Source organism: Macrotis lagotis, chromosome X (genome assembly GCF_037893015.1).
Source record: "Macrotis lagotis isolate mMagLag1 chromosome X, bilby.v1.9.chrom.fasta, whole genome shotgun sequence".
Classification (NCBI taxonomy): Eukaryota; Metazoa; Chordata; class Mammalia; order Peramelemorphia; family Peramelidae; genus Macrotis; species Macrotis lagotis.
The window spans coordinates 167,728,656-167,750,010 of record NC_133666.1 but is presented as its reverse complement, the minus strand read 5'-3'; the positions used below and the strand labels follow the sequence as shown (position 1 = coordinate 167,750,010).

The 21,355-nt window shown below is 41.2% G+C and overlaps 2 protein-coding genes across 2 annotated transcripts in view; both read left to right on the top strand.

Annotated features, from left to right (window-relative positions):
• The window catches only part of GID4 (GID complex subunit 4 homolog), a 33,446-nt gene extending 26,868 nt beyond the window's left edge, over positions 1 to 6,578 (top strand). The window contains exons 5-6 of the mRNA XM_074208446.1: positions 62 to 192; positions 2,509 to 6,578. Coding sequence (XP_074064547.1) covers positions 62 to 192; positions 2,509 to 2,572 — 195 coding nt within the window. The 3' untranslated portion in view covers positions 2,573 to 6,578. The remainder of the gene's footprint in view (positions 1 to 61; positions 193 to 2,508) is intronic.
• An 8,439-nt stretch (positions 6,579 to 15,017) lies between these two features.
• The window catches only part of DRG2 (developmentally regulated GTP binding protein 2), a 29,748-nt gene continuing 23,410 nt past the window's right edge, over positions 15,018 to 21,355 (top strand). The window contains exons 1-2 of the mRNA XM_074208410.1: positions 15,018 to 15,190; positions 19,147 to 19,307. Of these exons, the coding sequence (XP_074064511.1) occupies positions 15,127 to 15,190; positions 19,147 to 19,307 (225 nt within the window). The 5' untranslated portion in view covers positions 15,018 to 15,126. The remainder of the gene's footprint in view (positions 15,191 to 19,146; positions 19,308 to 21,355) is intronic.

Genomic DNA, 21,355 nt, shown 5'->3' with positions numbered 1-21,355 from the left:
CTCATTGTTGGAAGGCTTTGCTATTTTCCATTGATTTAAGTCATCTTCTTCATCTGTACAGGAACAATTCCTAGTCCCAGACCATACAATCAAAGACATCAGTGGTGCTTCCTTTGCTGGGTTCTACTACATCTGCTTCCAGAAATCTGCAGCCTCTATAGAGGGTTATTACTACCATAGGAGTTCAGAATGGTAAGAAAGAACCCCTCCTTTCTCAAAAGTAAAGATATCAAGAAAATGCTAGTTAAAAGAGTTCTTGCTATTCTCAAACTATGGTGTTCAGTATAAGAAAAAAATCTTAATAACATAAACATTTATAAACATATTGTTTGCGTCACTCAGTTGAAAATCTTAAAAAAATTTTAATCTTTCTGTAGTAGGTGTTCACCCTTGACTTGACATTAAATTAGGTAATACAGAGTGATAGATAAAGGTGTTAAATGCTAACTACTTAGAAACTTAAGATTTAGAACTAAGAGGAACTTTAGAGGTCTCTAGTTCAACCTTTGAGCACTTTTTTGGGGAGGGGGCCTATATAATTGCACTCTTAGTGCTTTGTCAATATTTTCCCCATGTTTATCAAATGACTATGACTTGGGATAAAGTAGAACAGCTGCTTTTTCCCCCCTTTTTGTAAGTCAGTGAGGTTAAGTGATTTGCCCAAGTCACACAGCTAGATATTAAGTGTTTGAGATCGAATTTGAACTCAGGTCCTCCTGACACCAAGGCCGGTCGGTGCTCTATCCACTCTGACACCTAGCTGCCCCTGTTTGCTTTTTGATAATTTAAATATCTAATAGTTTACACCTGAATTGCTGCTTGAATTCTTCAAAGTCACATTCTATGTGGACCTCTGTTCCACTTATTATTAGAAATTAGAAATTATTTAGAATTTTGAAATTATTTTTCCTTTTTTTCCCAATTATATATCAATCTAATTTTTAACATTTATTTTTACAAGATTTTGAGTTCGAAATTTTCTTCTCCCTGCTTTTCTCACTTCCTCAAATGGTAGGCAGTTGCTATAGGTTATTCATGTACTGTCATATAAAACAAATTTCCATATCACTCACAGTTGTGAAAGAAGAAACAGATCAAAAGGAAAAAACACAAAAACAGAATAAAGTGATCTGCATTTTGAATCCATTAGTTCTTTATCTGAATGTCATTACTCTTTTTTATATACTGGCATATACATTTGTTTGCTCCTGATTTTAACTTCATTCTAATGCCATATAGAACCTTTTAAAACTGGCTAAAGAGGGGCAGCTAGGTGGCGTAGTGGATAAAGCACCGGCCGGCCTTGGTGTCAGGAGGACCTGGGTTCAAATCCAGACTCAGACACTTACTAATTACCTAGCTGTGTGGCCTTGGGCAAGCTACTTAACCCCATTTGCCTTGCAAAAAAAAAACACCTAAAAAAAAACAGGCTAAAGAGTATAAGACCTTGAAAAGCACCCACCTTTTATGGTTTTAGTACCACCTTGTGCTGCCCCTCCTCCATTCCTAATGCTTTATTTGGGACTGTTCCACTGTGGAATGATGACCAGAGATTATTCCTCAAGTCAGGAGAAATAGAATTGTGCAAGTTGAGAGTCAGTGCTGCTCTCACATCAGTTTGTATTGGACTTTCAGTAAATAATTTCACTGTTTGCTCTGGTAAAACTATATAATTCTTTTGCATTGCCTTCCTTCACAGAACTTTATCACCTTTTAAAAATAATTAAAATATTTTGAAGAACAGTTTGATACCAATATTGTATTATTCACTTTATAGAAAATAATAGCTTCCTCCTGATTCTGCAAGCTTTTTAATTTTCAGTTCCTTTATGAATTATGTAGGAAGAAAATAGATGTCTTTTATAGTCAGTTCAACATTTCTTCCATGAATAGATAGCCAGTTTGTAAATTATCCATAGCTTTTGCTTACCTTTCTCCTGTTATCCATCATCTGATTCTCCTCTCTTTAGAACACAGAAATGGAGGGAAAACTCATCTGTTTGAGTGATTTTGAGGGAAGATTTAGCAAGGGTGAGGAGATTTGAAAGGAAGAGCAAAAAAATAAGGGTTGGATTACATATGAATTTAATTTAGCCATACTGTAAAAACTGAGACATCAGAAATTGAATTAGAGTATCATGCCCCAATTTTACTTGATACTGAGTTACTAGGTTATATATTATATAGAGAGTTAATGGAAATAGTAAACTGTGCATTTAGGAAGACTAAATATGATGAGGGTAGGCATGTTGTAAATTACTTTATGAAGGATAGCAGAATGATTACAAATAATAAATTCTGTTCATTGTTTAGGCTCCACTTGAAAAATATAAATGAAATTAATTCAGTCTGCTTTATTTGGGAGAAATTAAAATGAAATTTCTCATGAATTTGTGAATTTGATGTGTTAAACAATAGATCTCCAGTCTAATAGTTAAATCTAGACAAGTTCAAACTTAGAATTCTTTCATAATCATTACCCATATCTTTATTCTCTTCCTTTTGTAGGTATCAGTCCTTAAATCTGACTCATGTTCCTGAACATAGCGCCCCGATCTATGAATTCCGGTGACAATTGACTGTTCAGAACAATAACCAAGTAAAACTGAACTTGGCAGAAAAGATTCCAGTCGATCAGGAGAATTGTGTACCTGCCAGAAGTGGGAGGTAGCGTGTGCCGGTCTCCTAAGGAGCAGGTGCCCCAGGTGGCATCTGTGTCAACCCATAGAGCCTAAGAGAAGCGGATGACCGGGGTGGGGGGAGGGGAAGAAGCTAATGGAATTCTTCCTGCTTCTGAATGGCAGTTTAATTTTAATCTGGTTTTTAAGCTACCTTTAAATGCACTTTTCCTTATTGCACAGCTACCTTCTGTATTATGGAAATGCCCCTTCCCCTCGCCCCCATTCTAAATCCAAGCAGAGTTGATAGTTTCCAGGATGATATATATATGTCAGCATTGGCTTGGTGTGCAGTGTTTTGAACTAATTCTTTCTAATCACAAATTTATGGTTGCACCCCAGTGCCCCTGGTCTGACGCTTTGGTAGCTCAAAAGAAACCACAGCCTAGATCCATCTGTGCATCAGCAAAGTTTTGTGCAGGGAATTGGTGAGCCACCACATCTGCTAATGAAGCACATGGCTGAGGCAGTACTGATTCTTAAAGGGCCTAATCAATCTTTAGTTCTGATTGGTTAATGGGGTCAACCCAAGCTGCAAAGCACTGGAATATTAACAACTCAAGGCTAAATAAATAGTTGTTAGATTCCCTTGGCACACCATTGGGAATAACTAAATTCAACACTTCCAAGCCCTCAGTAGGAATGGATCAGAATCCTGCTTACTCAGTACATTTGCTCTGAACACACAGACTTGAGGGTAAAACCAAACTCAGTAAAAATAAGAGATTTTTTTAATTACAAAAATTATTTTTATGGTCTCTTTAGCAAGGACTCTATGGCAAATGCACAATTACTCAGAATTACATTTTATCGTTTTCACATTGAAAACAGCGAATGTTGACTTATTAATTTTTATACTTATATATATATATATATATGTATATTTAATCAACCAGCAGTTTTTGAAACTAGTCATCCTGGTACAAAAGTTTGCAGCATTGCATAAATTAGTGCTAATTAAGAGAACTGTTTTTTGGTCAGTTTAACATTTGTACCTCCTCCTTTTGCTACACAAAACAGTGCTTGACAAACCTTTTTATCAGGCAGAAGGAGCAGTTGTTCTCCTTTAACAATGACTTTGAAATGTTGGGGGATGAGGGGGAAACATTAACCATGTTCAAATAATAACCTGAGGCTTGTGTGCGTGCCAAAGTGTGCGTGTGTATTTTCTTTTGTTTTGTTCTTTTGTTTTTCAAAAATTTCAGAAGCTTCAAAGTTGGCATCAGTTGTATATTTGATGTGTAGCTGTCAAATATGTGCAGGGCTTTAGGGGTGGCATTTTCTGGTGGTTTCTAGACTTTGATTCAAAGAACAATGAGGGTAGCTTTAAAACAAAACAGTTGAAACCCAAGGGAACAAACCCATTTTGAGGTTGTTTGGCCACTGGCAGTATAAGAAAATGCAAAGCCTTTCACTTAATTGAGTAGTGGAGAATATATTTTATTTAGACAGATACACAAACCAACTAACTTATAATTAATGATTACATGTACTGTAACATATCAAAAGGCTGAGTCTTAAGGTAAGCCTTTAAGGAAATATATTTGGGGAACTAGTCAGTGGACACGTGTTATGTTGATCCAAAATTTAGGGAGCCTGAGAATTTTATACCGAAGCAAAACCAGCTAGTCTGGTCTAATCAGGGCAACAGAACCAACAAAATCTGTCCCCAGTGAATTATTTTTGTATCCAACATGTCTTTCTCAGAAATTAATTAATACTGTCAGATTTTAAAACAAAAGCACTGCAATAACTGGCATTTCTTTCTTATTTGTTGCTATGGTTGAACCTAGCTGATTTCATATTAATGAGAGAGGCTCCACTGCAGCTTTGCTGATAAGCAGATGAATGAGATTTAAAAATCAAGGCAACAATAACATGAATTGTATTTGGTTCATTTATTTTAGCAAGTGCTGTTTAATTCCAGTCATTCCTCATGTTGCAAATTTTTTCCTCATTTAGGACCCTGCTAGTGAATAGCCTGTTATATGTTTTGTAAACATCTCAAAAGGCTTAACTTCTCAAGCCTTCCAAGAAAGGAAAAAATGGGGAGAAGACTGCCCTCAGGAGTTTGTTGGGTGTGAAATGTTAGGGGAAATTACTGGTTGTTCCTTGGCTAAATGGAATTTTAAGGAGAAACTCCCAGTTATAATGAAAAGATGAATAAGTAGTAATACTTTTGCTGGATCTTTTGGACACCATTAATGAAGATTTTTTTTCTAAAGATCTGTCTGGTGGGGACAGAGAAAAGAGTTAAGTATTATTTCCATCTCTTAGTTAACACTTCTAATCATTTATCTTGACTCCTACACAAAGAATTTACCTCTTCCAAATGTGTTCCCTAAAAGAACTTTGGAAAACATATCCCCCATTTGTAGTTACTTTTACTTTTGACCTGTCAGTAGTTTACATGACTTTGATACTGTGTGCAATATTTTTCATTGTCATTCATATTCATAATTAAGAAATATTGCTGATTTCAAATTGTCCATCACTTACTTTCATACCAAACATACCTGATACTCTAGTATCAAGATCCCTTGAAAATTTGGTTATTTATACCCCACTGCCCAGAAAACTTTCCTTTTGTGGTCATCAAGTCTTAATATTTTTGGTATTTTGAAAAGAATTCCTTTTTTCTTTTAACCATTATAAAGCATTTCAGCTGAAATCCAAAATAACTAAGCAGTGCTTAAGCTAACTTGTCTAAATGCTGGTTAAATTATCAAAAAAGGAAAAAACCCATAAAATCTTTGGAAGGAAAAGGACACTTGGACATAACTTTCCTTTTTGAAAATAGGGGATTTCCTTTCTAAGTTCTTGATATGAATTTTTCTTTCCCTCTTATAAAATGGAGTCTGATAAAATAATTTTCAAAAGAAATGCCATGAAGTATGCTGCATTGAGGTTTAAAATAACTAATATGTTTTGGAGAAAAAAATTCATCTTTGAATTTTAAGTTTTTTATTAGATTTAAGTGGATACAAAATATTTTTTTTCTTTGTGGATGAATTGTGGAAAGGGATTGGGTGGGAAAAGTATTTTGCAGAGCTATCAATGTCCAAATAATAAAAAGAAATATATAATAAAGGTATTTGAGCAGTGTGTTTGCCCTGTTTTTAAACTAAAATATTTCTGTATTAGAAGAAACTAGTAGCAGTAAAAAAGAACAATAACAAGTTTGGAAAGGCAGATCATATTTCTTTCCAATTGTGGCTTTGGAAATTGTCATTTTTCTTTGTGTACTGAAATTATCTTTGATGTAGGAGTTTGTCCAAAGCTCATTCTAGGTGGCCCTGGTATTCTTATTTTTTTTCTCCTTCCGGTCCCAATATATTTGTACCTTTGGAGTGCTTTTCCCTCACTCCTGCAACTTTCAATATGTTTCTAGTTTTAGTTGCTTTAGAAGTTTAAAAAGAAGGAAAGAACAATTTTTCTCTTAAATTTGATTTTTATCTGTATTTAATCGAAATGAAACACAAAGGAAATATAATCAACATATGGCAAAGAGTCCTTTCCAATTTTTTTAAATTGCGATTTGTATTTTGATGTTATATTTAAAAGAAGCAATACCATATACAAATAAGGTGATAGAATTTCTTTAACTTGTTATATTAGTTTGCACTAAAGAATTAGCACTACAGATAAAAATTATATTTTTAATCCTATATACTCTCTACCTCAACCGTTTTTGAGCACTTTTCCTCTTTTACTAGAAACAGCATGAGCAAAAAATACATATGTATGTTTTTTGGGATCTGGAGATAGATGAAAAAGAATGCCTACCTCATATGTGAAACTAGCAGCAACATGGGCAAAATATCAATATTATATCAAAAGTTATACATATCAACGCCATTAAGTAAGAAAGGCATTAAAATTGCTAGTGATGAAATTAAAGGAGTTTGATTTAATTAAATCTAATGGGGGGAAGGACTTGTGGGAATTCAATGGCAATTGTGTAACTTCCTCAGGAATACTTTTAATGATTTGGAACCATTTGTTTTTTAATCCACTTTGCTAACCACTTCCATTTTATGGGAGAGTTCATCCCATTTATAGTCAGTTAAGATTACCAACTCTTTTATTTCCCTCCTTCCTAGTTTCCCTGTTTATACTTTTCTTTCTCCTTTCACCCTATCCCTTCTCATTAGTGGTTTTTTTTTAATCATCACCTTTTTCAATCTGTTCTTCCTTCTCTCATTGCTTCCCCTTTCCTTTCCCCTTCATACATTCTCCTATCAGTCCATTCTTCCCTTTTTTCCTTTTTCCTACTATTTCACCCTATAGGTGAAATAGATTTTTAAATTCAGTTGGGTGCATATATTCCCTCTTTGAGTCAAATTCAAAGTGAGAAAGATTCAATCAGGACTCAGCCCTTCCTTTCTTTCCTACTAATATAATAGGTCCTTTGTGCTTCTTCAGTGATGTGATTTATTCTACTTTCTCCTTCTAGTACAGTCCTTATATCAAAATCAACTTATACTCATACCTTCCAAGTATATTCCTTACTGTCCTAATAGAAATATAATTCACAGGAGTTACAAGAATTATCTTCCCTTGTAAGGGGGGAGTAGAGTAGAAACTTTGAGTCTTTTATTTGAATATTGAATCTTCTGTTCAGTTCTAGGCTCTTTATCAGGAAAGTTTGAAAGTCCTCTTTCATTAAATGTCCATCTTTTCCCCCCAAATATCCTCAACTTTACTGAGGAGCTGATTCTTGGTTGGATTTGAATCTCCATTGCCTTCCTGAATGTCAAAGTCATTAGCTTCCACTTGCCCTATTCTAATATTTAAAGATTTTTTTTCCAGTTAGCTTTTGTATGTCCTTTTCCGATTGACCAATTCTGCTTCTAAAGATATTGTTTTCTGAAGTGAATTTTTTTTTCCATTTGGCCAGTTCTATTTTTAAGAAATTATTTTCTTCAGTCAATTTTTGAACTTTATTTTCCAAGCTATTGACCCTTTTTTTTTATGATTTAAAGTTGAGTTTTGCTTCTGGGTTACAGGGGGCTTCTTGTGCTGGGGGCCAGGAGTCTTTGCCCACTGGCTTTGCTCACTGGGGTCTTAGATGATGAGGGCAAAAGGTTAGCCAGACCCAGACCCTCCTGTATTGCACTGAAGCTGGGGGTCCTCATTGCTGGCCTGCTGAACTGGACCAGGGGGCCTTTGATTACTGAACTACGCTGTGGCTAAGAGACTCCTGGCTTCCCCATTACCCCACCTGTGCTGGGCTGGGCTCCCCTTTTACCCAAGTGAGATAGATCTTTTCCTGAAGTCCCTCCCAGATATCTTGAGCTAGAAAATTGTTCATTCCATCTTTTTGTGGGATTGGTACTCTAGAATCTGTTTAGAAGCCTTTTTATTTAAAGTTGTTAGAGAGGAAAACTGAAAAAAAGTTCAGGCAGCTTTCTGGCTTCTCTCTGCCCTGGATTTTGAAACCCTTTGTACATGTAATTTCCAAGGCTTTTAAACTGCTAGAAAATCCAAAGGTTCTACTCTATTTTTCTTTCCTTCCTTGGTTCGCTTAATATTTCACAGTGGGCAAGTCACTGAACTCCCCTTGCCCCTCTTTTCTGTGTTATGGTTGGTACAAAAAAAGGGGAAACAAAAGGCAGACCATGAAAATATGTGTGAGGAATGCAGGTACCATTCTTGGAGGGTAGAGTGCAATACAGACTGACTATAGAGGAACTCCAGCCATGTCTGATAATCTCTCTTCTATGCTGACTAGTATGCTAAGTATGGCAAGATAGGATAATGAAAAGAACAACTGCCTTAAAATCTTGGATTTAAATGCAGAGTACTTTTTGATTTCTTGTGCCTCCATAATAACATTAAAACATTTGCAGCCAAGACCGAATTTTAGCCTTTCTGATTGCTTTATTAATACTAGGAAATAAGCTCAGATTGAGTGAAGTGACTTTGCTCAAGATCACATAACTAGTAAGGGGGGGCGGAGCCAAGATGGCGACAAGAAGGAATCCAGTCTTAGGAGCTCTCTGATAAAAACTCATAAACTAAGGACTCTAAACTTTCGAGAGACAGAACCCACAAAGGGACCCAGTGAGGCAGTTCTTCTACTCAAGGTAACCTGGAAAAGAGCAGAAAGGCTCTGCTCCCCGGGGTCGGAGGGGCGGCCCACCGGAGGGAAAGAACTTCAGCCTCCCAGAGGCAGCCCCACGGCACTGGGAGCTGTGGCTCACAGCAGCGGGGGAGTCTCCTGAGCTGCACCCCGGGGAACACTGGGCACAAAGTGGGGGAACAGCGGGGGACCTCTGCCAGAGCGAGCACGTGGAGCCCAGCCTTCAGGGCACACAGCAAGCAGCTCGGTCTTTCTGGAGCCCAGACCCAGAAACAGAAGCAGGCAGAGTCGGTAAGCAGGAGCCCCCAGGGCATGAGCCCATTGAGCTGAGGGAGGGGAGTGAAGAGAGAGAGACTGCAGAGCTCTGTCCTCTGCCCCTGGAACAGGACTCTGGGGCTCTGACCACATTCAGATCCTGATCGTAGTCTAGCCCCCCCCACCTCATCCCCGTGGCAGAGGGAGGTGCTTATGGTCATTCACAGACCAGGAGGGAGGACAGAGCCTCACACGCTGAGACCCTTGTGGGAGTGTCCCAAAAGCTCAGGAAGCACCCCAAAAAACAGGCTTAGGCTGGGAAAATGAGCAAGCAAAGAAACAAGAGGAACACCGTTGAGAAATATTTTGCAAATGAGCCAAGAAGGATCAAAATACTCAGTCTGAAGATGAGGAAGCACAAGCTCCTGCATCTAAAGACTCCAAGAAAAACAGAAATTGGGATCAGGCTATGACAGACCTCAAAAAAAGACTTTGAAAATCAAATGAGGGAGTTAGAAGAAAAACTTGGAAAAGAAAGGAGAGAGATGCAGGAAAAACATGAAAATGAAGTCAGCAGCTTAGTCAAGGAAATCCAAAAAAATGCTGAAGAAAATAGCATGCTAAAAACCAGATTAGGTCAAATGGATAAAACAGTTCAAAAAGTTATTGAGAAGAATGCTTTAAAAAGCAAAATTGGCCAGATGGAAAAAGAGATAAGAAAACTCTCTGAGGAGAATAAATCCTTCAGACAAAGAATAGAATTCAGGGAGATTGATGAATTTACCAGAAATCAGGAATCAATACTTCAAAACCAAAAAAATGAAAAATTAGAAGAAAACGTGAAATATCTCATTGAAAAAACAACTGATATGGAAAACAGACTTAGGAAAGATAATTTAAAAATTATTGGAATACCTGAAAGTCATGATCAGGAAAAGAGCCTTGACATCATTGTCAAAGAATTACTACAGGAAAATTGCCCTGATATTCTAGAAGCAGAGGGCAAAATAGAAATGGAGAGAATCCACCGATCCCCCGAGAAAGAGATCCCAAAAAACCAACCCCCAGAAATATTATAGCCAAGTTCCAGAACTCCCAAGTCAAAGAGAAAATATTACAAGCAGCCAGAAGGACACAGTTCAAATATCGTGGAGCTGCAGTCAGGATCACACAGGACTTAGCAGCAGCTACATTGGAAGCTCCTAGGGCTTGGAATACAATATACCAGAAGGCAAAAGAGCTTAGAATGCAGCCAAGAATGAACTACCCAGCAAGGTTTAATGTCCTCTTCCAGGGAAAAAGATGGACTTTCAATGAACCAGGGGAATTTCAAAGGTTCCTTTTGGAATGGCCAGAGCTGAACAGGTTTGATCTTCAGATACAGGACTCAGGTGAAGCATGGAGATGGGAGGAGAGGGGGGGAATATGAGGGACTTAATGAGGATGAACTGCATGTATAGAAAAATGATACTGATAATATTCATATGAACCATCTCAGTTAATAGAGCAGGTAGAGGGAACTTTTATAGTTGAAGCACAGGAGAAAGCTGAATTCAAAGATAAAAAATGTAAAAATGCAGTCAGGAAAAAAAGGGAAATGGAATGGGAGAAAGAAAAAGGAGAGGGGGAATAGTCCAAGATATTTCACATAATAAGATTTTTTTTATTACAACGAGCTATTGCAATGATATGGAAGGGGGGAGGCAAGGGGGAATGAGGGAACCTTTGCTCTCATCAGAGGTGGCTAGGAGAGGAAACAGCAAATATACTCAATGGGTTATAGACATCTGGAGTAAGAAGGAGGGGGGAGCAGGGGGAAGGGGTGGGGATGTGAATAAAGGAGGAGAGGATGGACCATGGGGGGACAGTGGTCAGATATAACACATTTTCTTTTTCACTTCTTGCAAGGGGCTGGGATTGGATGGCCTGCCCAGGACCATAGGGCCAGGTGGATTCTGGGCCTAAGGGGTGGTATGGGGGCTCAGGGCTTCTTGGCCCCAGGACCAGGGATCTGTCTGCTGTGCCACTCAGCAACCCTACAGCAGAGTCAGAGTGAAAGGAGAGAGAAAATATAGTACATGGTAGTGGAGAAATAAGAAAGGAGGGAGTTGCGATCAGCAATGGCAAGGTTGGAAAAATAAGGAAGTAACTTTTGCCATGGACTTAACATAAAGAATGTGATCCACCCATGACAGAGCTATTGGTGTTGGAAGAAAGACTGAAGCACATTTTTTGTTTTTATTATTTGGGGGAGGGTGCAGGGCAAGTGGGGCTGGATGGCCTGCCTGGGGCCATATAGCAGGGTGATCTTTGGGTGTCTGGGGCTGGATTCAGACCCAGGGGCTCCTGGCTCAAGGGCCAATGCTCTGTCTGCCACCCAGCCACCCCTACTATTATTACTATTTTACTTTATTTTGGGTCTTTTTTTTCCCCTTTTTGGTTTTTGCAGGGCAGTGGGGATCAGATGGCTTGCATGTCACATGGCTGGGTGATTATTGGGTTTACAGGTTGGATATGGACTCCGGTACTCTTGGCTCCAGGGCTGGTGCTTTGTCCATTGCACCACCTGGCCATACCTACAATTATTACTATTATTTTTTTTAAATTTTAATTTTTTTTTCTCTCTCCTTTACTTTTTTCGCCCAAGCAAGTCTATCTATATTCATGGGGGGAGGGGTATTTTGTTTACTTGTAAACAAGAATATTCTATTAATGTAAAAAATCATTTGTACAAAATGAGAATAAAAAATAAATTAAAAAAAATGCAAGAAAAAAAGATCACATAACTAGTAAGCATAGTAATCTATGATTCTGACTTAGAGTAGAATTCATTTTTAGCTGTGGAGCTTGAGCTGACCCTGGAATAAAGAAGATATTGAGTTCATATCCTTCCTCTGAACCTGTGTGAGCCTGGGCAAGTCATTTGACTCATGAAACAGGAATAACCCTTTCCTCCAAGAATTGTGGTGAGAATGACATTTTCACGGCACTTTACAAATTTTTAAAAGCCCTACAAAAATGCTTTTTTCTTACTTGATGGGCATCAGAGTGGCTGAATTATTTAATTTTGACCCAAAGTGATCAGTGCTTTGATTGTATCAAGGAAATAAATTGCTTGATCTTGGAGCTGTTTTTCAGTGTCATTCTGAAATCAATGGTAGCTTAAAATATTTTGAGTTTTTCCCATTTGTGTATATGATTGTGGGGCAAAAAGCATTTTGCTAACAAATCAAGAAAAACTTTAAAAGAAAACAAAATGCACCTCCCAATTGCAGTTTGGAAAGATTAAGTAGTATTTGTCATTCAACTAGACACCCAGGATTAAATGGTTACATTTTCTTTGCCTCTCCCTTCTCCCCCTATATGCTATTTTCATTTATTTCTGGAATTTGACCTTTTCTTTGCTCACATGACTGCTACCACCTAAAGTCAGGCCATTATCATTATCTTTGTTTTGTCTAATATGACAGACTCCACCATGGTCTCCCTATCTTCAGGCTCCTGTTTACCAATCACATAGATGTCAAAACAATCTAACATATATAGGTGAACCATGTCATTCCCCTGCTCAAAATCTGATGGGATAAAATAAAATTAGCCTTGCTTGCAATTTCTACTACACTCAGGTTACAGCCTACCTTTTTTCAATATTACTTTGTTTCACATACTCCACATTCCAACCAGACTGGTCTAATCACATTATAAATTTCATTTTATTTTCCTACCCATGCTCAAGCAGGCTTAACCCATTGGTAAATTACACTCCTCTTCATTCTCTACTTGTTGAAGTAATTTTCTTCTTTTAAGGTTCAGCTTCAGTCTTATTTCTTAATTAAAGTCTTCCCTGATAACCCAGTTAAAAATGAGTTCTGATTCCTCATTTTTTTAAAGCACTTTGCCCAAATTCTTTGCTCCATCACATTCTATATATTATACTTTTCTGTCCTCATTGAGATGTAAACTTGATTATTTAATATTTTAATTTTCTTTCCAATTAACATGCAAAAATCTTTTAACATTTCATTAAAAATTTTTTATTTCCTGTCTCTGTCTTGCCCCTCTCCCCTTATTGAGAAGGCAAGTAATTTGGTAAAGGTTATACATGAACAGTTATGCAAAATATTTCCATATTAGCCATATTGTGACAGAAAACCCTCACTCCCTCCCAACAAATAAGCTTAAACAAACAAAACTGGGGAAAATATCTTTTTATCTGCATTCAGACTTCATTCCTTCTGAAATGAAACTCCTGAAGACAGAGACTCTGGAATTGTTCATCTCTATTCCTGATGTCTAGCAGCACAGTGCCTTGGTTTTTTTTTTGGTAGTCTAAAGTCCCATAGCTAAATGGTAAAACTATGATTAGAAATCTAGTTCTTTTACTTAATAGATCATTCATTTGCTATTCTATTCTACTTAATATAATTAGGAGGAAAGACCTTTTGTAGAAATTTATGACACGTTGAATGAGTGAGCCTATTAGGTAAGTATGGAAATGAATGATGAGGATATGAGGTAAAAATTGTTTTTAAAGAAGTCACACAGTGAGCTCTACTTCACAAGATCTGACTTTTATCAGACCAAAATTCTTGAATACTGCCTTTTTAGAGGAACTTTTCAAGTTCTTTTTGAGTCCTATGATGGAAATGCTATCAACTTGGGGGGGTAGATTTTAATTTTTAGAACACAACATTGTGGGGGAAAGAAATGGTATGCCAACATTTGGATGGATGACTGACTCCACTTAAAAGGAGCTCAGACTTGACATTAGCTAGCAGTGTGCTGCTTGGATAAACTAATCCTATTTCCACATCTGAAAAATAAAGAGAAGCTGAACTACATGGCTTTTCAGGTCCTTTCCAGTTCTATATTCTATGATTTTACAGCCTCCACTGCTAATCAGGTCTAAGCAGGAAAACATGTGAAATCAAAAGTTTCTTAGACATTTTCCTCTTTCTACAAAGAATCGTTCAAGGTGACTCCTCTTTGTGACCCCATGGACCCATAGTAGTACATCAGCACTGTCCAAGAGGTGTTTTTTGGCAAAGATACTGTAGGGGTTTGCCATTTCCTTCTCAAGTGAAGATATTAAGAATATGGAAGTTGTTTTCTTTTCAATTAATTAATTTTTAAAAATTCCCTTCCCTCCAGCTACATACAAAATCGAGTTTCAACATTTTCTTCCAAAACCCTGAGGTCCAAATCCTCTCTTCACTTCTCTTGAGAAAGCAAGTTATTTGGTGTTGGTTAGAAATGTGTAGCCATGAAAAATATTACTGAAATAGTTACGCAGTAAAAGTAAGTATAACCATCACCGCCCCACACACACACACACACAAAGAGAAACCTCAAGAAAAATGAAGTGAAAATAAAAAATGCTGTAGTCTGTAGCCGGAAGCCGGAAGCCCTTGGGAGGATGGCGTTCTCTGTCCTGGGTCACAGCACCGCGGGGCCGGGAGGGGCCTCACCAGCGGACCCCTGGGGCGCGGGGCGCATCGCCCCCACCCTGCGGTGCCCGGGGCCAACAGCGAGCTCCCTGGGGGCCTAGGCAGCGGCAGGGGTGGTGCTGGCCTGGGAGTCGGGGAACGAGTTCGGATCCTGCCCAGCCGCCGGCTGCCCCGCGGTCAGGGCCCCACCCATGCTTTTGGACCTTGGCTCCGCGCCTTATCGCCCGCCGAAGCCGGTTTCCAGTAGTCATTCTTAACTTTTATGGAGGGAAAAATGGTGCAACCAGAACAGGGCGACCCGGGACGGAGGCTGCTCCGGGGTCACTGCCGGGCGCCTCTGCGGGGCTCTCGGACTTGCCACCCTGCCCGACTCCGAGCCCCGGCGGCTGCACCGCCTCTGTTCCCCCGGAAGCCGGAAGCCCTTGCTGCGGCCTCAAGGAATGCTGGGAAGGCCCGGGGGAGGAGCCCGGAACTCTGAGTGCGGGGCGCGGCGCCTGCGTCGGCAGCCCGGACGCCGCGGCCGGCTGCACCCGGCTGGGCGGCGGCGGCGCGTGCGCGGAAGGCCCCCCGCGGGCGGGAGGGGGGGAGCGCTTTGCGGTCGGCTTCCGGCCGCCGGTATCCGGTCCGCTCTTGCAGCCTCTCCGGTGCTCCCGCCGCCGCCATGGGCATCCTGGAGAAGATCTCGGAAATAGAGAAGGAAATCGCCCGGACCCAGAAGAACAAGGGTGAGCGCCGGGCTTGGGGCCGGGCCCGGGATGCGGGCCGGGGGCTCTCCTCCCGACTCCGGGTCCCCGTCCGTGAAATCGGCGGGGCGGCCCGGCCGGGGGACTGAGGGGGGAGGGTTGTTTCTCCCCGGCCCCCGGCTCGTGTGAATGTGGGGTCGCCTCGTGGGGAAGGCGGGGTCCCTAGAAGCGGGGGAGTGCGGGCAGCAGAGCCCGGGATGGCTGGCGGCCCGAAGACCCCAATGCGAATCCCGCCTCCGCTCTGCGGGACTCAGTGCAGGGTCGCGGGACCCCCGGTGGAATTCGGGGTGTACTGCCTCTTACCGTAGGGCCTCGGGCAGGCAGCATCTCGCTACTGGGGGGGCTCAGCTTCCTCCCTTGTGAAAGGAGGGGACTGCGCTGGAACATCTCCAGTGGCCGTGTGGCCGTGTGGCCGTGTGGCCGTGTGGCCGTGTGGCCGTGTGGCCGTGTGGCCGTGTGGCCGTGTGGCCTTGGGCTTTTCCTCCAGACTGAAGGGTCTCATCTTTGAGAGTGAGACGAGAGAGAACCGAGAAGGATAGAGAGAGGTGAGAGAACCGAGAAGGATAGAGAGAGGTGAGAGAACCGAGAAGGATAGAGAGAGGTGAGAGAACGAGAAGGATAGAGAGAGGTGAGAGAACCGAGAAGGATAGAGAGAGGTGAGAGAACCGAGAAGGATAGAGAGAGGTGAGAGAACCGAGAAGGATAGAGAGAGGTGAGAGAACGAGAAGGATAGAGAGAGGTGAGAGAACCGAGAAGGATAGAGAGAGGTGAGAGAACGAGAAGGATAGAGAGAGGTGAGAGAACGAGAAGGATAGAGAGAGGTTAGAGAACCGAGAGGGATAGAGAGAGGTGAGAGAACCGAGAGGGATAGAGAGAGGTGAGGGAGAACCGAGAGGGATAGAGAGAGGTGAGAGAACCGAGAGGGATAGAGAGAGGTGAGAGAACCGAGAGGGATAGAGAGAGGTGAGAGAACGAGAAGGATAGAGAGGTGAGAGAACGAGAAGGATAGAGAGAGGTGAGAGAACCGAGAGGGATAGAGAGAGGTGAGAGAACCGAGAGGGATAGAGAGAGGTGAGGGAGAACCGAGAGGGATAGAGAGAGGTGAGGGAGAACCGAGAGGGATAGAGAGAGGTGAGGGAGAACCGAGAGGGATAGAGAGGTGAGAGGTGGGAGAACCGAGAGGGATAGAGAGGTGAGAGGTGGGAGAACCGAGAGGGATAGAGAGGTGAGAGGTGGGAGAACCGAGAGGGATAGAGAGGTGAGAGGTGGGAGAACCGAGAGGGATAGAGAGGTGAGAGGTGGGAGAACCGAGAGGGATAGAGAGGTGAGAGGTGGGAGAACCGAGAGGGATAGAGAGGTGAGAGGTGGGAGAACCGAGAGGGATAGAGAGAGGTGGGAGAACGAGAGGGATAGAGAGAGGTGGGAGAACCGAGAGGGATAGAGAGAGGTGAGGGAGAACCGAGAGGGAGAGAGAGGTGAGGGAGAACCGAGAGGGATAGAGAGGTGAGAGGTGGGAGAACCGAGAGGGATAGAGAGAGGTGGGAGAACCGAGAGGGATAGAGAGAGGTGGGAGAACCGAGAGGGATAGAGAGAGGTGAGAGGTGGGAGAACCGAGAGGGATAGAGAGAGGTGAGGGAGAACCGAGAGGGATAGAGAGAGGTGAGGGAGAACCGAGAGGGATAGAGAGGTGAGAGGTGGGAGAACCGAGAGGGATAGAGAGGTGAGAGGTGGGAGAACCGAGAGGGATAGAGAGGTGAGAGGTGGGAGAACCGAGAGGGATAGAGAGGTGAGAGGTGGGAGAACCGAGAGGGATAGAGAGGTGAGAGGTGGGAGAACCGAGAGGGATAGAGAGGTGAGAGGTGGGAGAACCGAGAGGGATAGAGAGGTGAGAGGTGGGAGAACCGAGAGGGATAGAGAGAGGTGAGAGAACGAGAGGGATAGAGAGAGGTGGGAGAACCGAGAGGGATAGAGAGAGGTGAGGGAGAACCGAGAGGGATAGAGAGAGGTGAGGGAGAACCGAGAGGGAGAGAGAGGTGAGAGGTGGGAGAACCGAGAGGGATAGAGAGAGGTGGGAGAACCGAGAGGGATAGAGAGAGGTGGGAGAACCGAGAGGGATAGAGAGAGGTGAGAGGTGGGAGAACCGAGAGGGATAGAGAGAGGTGAGGGAGAACCGAGAGGGATAGAGAGAGTTGAGGGAGAACCGAGAGGGATAGAGAGAGGTGAGGGAGAACCGAGAGGGATAGAGAGAGGTGGGAGAACCGAGAGGGATAGAGAGGTGAGAGGTGGGAGAACCGAGAGGGATAGAGGTGAGAGAGAATTGAGATGGATAGTGAGAGAGGTGAGAGAGAATTGAGATGGATAGTGAGAGAGGTGAGAGAGAATTGAGAAGGATAGTGAGAGAGATGAGAGAGAATTGAGATGGATAGTGAGTGAGAGAGAGAGAGAAAATTGGGCTGGACAGGGGCCCAAAGGTCCTTCCAGCTCTACTATGATCCTATGAGAAAATAGAGGGCAGAGGTATATAGTATCCCACCTCATTTCCAATTCATCATCAGCAAACAGCTGAAGGCCTGCCACTTTAAAATACTCTATTCTACCTTGCAAGAGTCAGTATTAGTGAAATATAAGATTTGGAGGGGTTTAGTTTGAGGAGCCAATTAAAAAAAATCCACACAAAACAACATGAAACCTAAGTGCAAAAAGAGCTAATGAAGGTCAGAAAGGTTCCCTCTAGGAGGTGATACCTGAAAGGAATTTAGAAGTGTATCTGAGAAAGCATAAAGGTAGGAATGAGTTTGACCTGGTTGAGGGATTAGTTCTGATTAATTTTCCCAATGTGGACAGTGAGGATGTCATACCAGCACGAGGAATGGGAAGATGTTAAGGAACTGATAATTCAGTAGTTTAAGGCCATATTATCAAAATCTTGTCAAGCAGACAGGAGTGTGGATTTGCCAACACAGGAAATGAGCCATTTAAAGTTTAGGTTTGTCCTGATTGTTGGCCCAACATTAATAGTCCTGCCTACCCAGTCATAAAAAAGATTGAAGTCCTGAGTCTTTAGGAAGGAGTAGATACTACCCCAAAGTTATTTTGAACTAATATATAGTACAAAGTTTAGCCTGGGAATGGAAGGGGAAGAAGGATCCTTTGATATTGGTATTAAATATGAGGCTGCTATCCAATGGGATGAAACTGGCCATAATCCTACTTGGGAGAAAGACTCTAATAACTCAAGAATTGTAACTCCAATGGGGTGGCTAGGTGGTGGAGGGGATCAAGCACTGGCCCTGGAGTCAGGAGGACCTGAGTTCAAATCCTGCCTCAGACACGTAACAATTACCCAACTGTGTGGCCTTGGGCAAGCCATTTAACCCCACTGTCTTGCAAAAAAAAAAAAAAGAATTGTAACTCTATTAGAGAGAATATACTTAGCCAGAAGTGATGAATACTCAGAATTTTCTATGACTCAGAATAATTTAAAAACACATCCTCCCCTTAAAAAGGGGGACAGGAGGGAGGGGGCTGAATGGGGTAAATCTCATTACATTAAGAGGTACAAAAGACCTATGGTAATAGAGGGGAAGAAGGGAGGAGATGAGATATTGGTATTAAATAGTTCTTGCTGATAATTATAAAATGGGAAGCGGAACTCGTCTGGTGCTGAAGCTTGAGTAAAATAGAATATGCTTACCTGTTGTGTTTGTTCTTTTCTTTTTCAACTATCCTTGGATAAAACTAAGGTACTGCTATTCCAACCTGTTAATCCCATATAAAAATAACTATAGCTCCTCAGTTACATTTTAGATGCTTTGACCATTATATCTATTCACTTTATTTATTCCCAGTCAGTATTTCCTGACATTTATTTATATCTTACCTGGATGTCTTTGATTACATGAATATTGATCTTCATTATCTGGTTTTGTGATATTTAGCTACTGAGTACCATCTTGGTTTGCTGAAAGCAAAACTTGCCAAGTACAGAGCACAGCTCTTGGAACCCTCCAAATCTGCTTCCACCAAAGGAGAAGGCTTTGATGTGATGAAATCTGGAGATGCCCGAGTGGCACTGATTGGCTTTCCTTCTGTGGGTAAGGTCAGTGATTAAAATTATTTGCTTCAGACCCTCATCATCTCTTTTTTTGGACTTTTGTGAAATAGCATTGTAATTTGTCACCCAGCCTCAAGTCTCCACCCTCTCTAATCCTACCTTTCCCTATCTAAGAAATTATACATTTCTTTCCTTCCTCTCTACACTGTGGTCTAGCCAGATTGACTTTCTTATTGTGTCTCTCACATGGCATCTCCATTTCCTGCCTTTGTACCTACTGCCTGTCCCCATGCCTAGAATCCCTCTTCACCTCCGCCTCTTTAGATTTCCTAGCTTCCTTTAAGATTCAGGTCAAATACCATATTCTACATGAAACCCCCCCCCAATTATCAGATTATTTATTTTTACATAGTCTATATGTATTTATGTTTATATTATATCCTTGGATAGAATAGCAGTTTCTTGAGGACAGCATCTGTTTCATTTTTCTTTTTGTATCTATAGTGCCTGGTACTTTGTTGGTGCTTTAATGCTTGATTGATTACATAGATTTGTTAACGTAAAAGGGAATCATATGTGTGTTTTTATCCATGTAGTGGATTCCTGGACTCCTAAATTTAGTTCAGCATCCTAGACTTTAAGGAGAAACATTGTCTAAAGTATACAGTGTACATAATTGTCTGATTTTGTATGCTACTGATGCCCAGGCAATGATCTCATTCCTTTGTTTTTTCCCCAGGGAAAAGCAATTGAAATATCTCTGATTGAGTGCATTGTTACATCCTCTCTTCTCACTACTCAAACTCTTTCATCCTTGCATCAGATTCCCATCAGTCAAGTGAAGTGAAGCTGTTCTGTCCTGAGTTACCAGCAATCTCTCCCTGTCCACCTCCCAATAATCTCTTAACACATCCAGTATTATTTTCTCTCTCTTCATGTTCATTTGATACAGTTGTTCAACTTTTTCTCTCCTTGATAGTCTCTTTTAAATTTTCTAGAAGTTCTCCTGACTGTCTGAACTTTCCCCAATTTCCTTTGTTAGATCACCATTGAGGCCATAACTCTTGGTGTTCTCAAAGTACTGGGGATGAAGTTTTGACATTTCTCCATCTGCACTGTCCTTGGTTTCTTAGCTTGATTTGGTTCCATTATCATCTCAGTACAGGTGATTCTAAGATCTAAATATCTAAAATATCTAACATATTTGTGTGTGTGTGTGTATATTTATATGTATACACACACACACACACACACACACACACACACACACACACACAGTGCAGTTTGCCTTCTGTCAGCATCACTTTATCAGAAACTTCTTTCCAAAATCTCTAATGATCCTTAGTTGTCAAATCTCATTTTATTTGCTTAATGGTCATTTTTAACTCATTCTCTCCCTCTTAAAATTCACTCTCTTCCTCTCTTTGTTTTGTTGAGAGTACCACCTTCCTTCTAATCACCCCAATCCAAAATCTCTGAATTGCCCCTACTCTCCTTCATCCCAAAAATTCAATTAGTAGCTGAATCCAAGCACTCAATCAAGCTTTTATTAAATGCCTGGAAATGTAAAGATGAAAAGTTGCCATTCCCTCTCCTCAAAGAGCCAGTATTCTATTAGGAGAGACATGTCCATATAGAAGTAGGTACAAAATGAATACAGGATAATTTAGGAAGGGAGAATGCTAAAAGTTTTGTGTTAAAGGGAATGAAGTTCTAAATTTGAATTTCATCCATTTTCTGAACTCATGGTTACCACTTAAGTTCAGGTCCTTCTCACCAAGGTTTGCCCCATTATATGTACCTTTGATCCCATTCCCTCCCTTATTTTCCAACAGATTGCCCCCACTCATCCCCTCTTTCATCTTTCTCTTATCTACTAGTTTCTTTTCTGTGGCCTACAAGCATACTCATGTCCCCTCATCTTTAATAAATTTGCTCACTCCCACCATCCTCTTATAATTATCATACTATATGTCTTATCCCTTTCTTACCCAAACTCCTTAAAAAAGTTATCTATACTCAGTACCTCCATTTTCTCTCCTATCACTCTTCTAAAACTTTCTGCAGTTTGCCTTCTGATGGCATCACTTTAT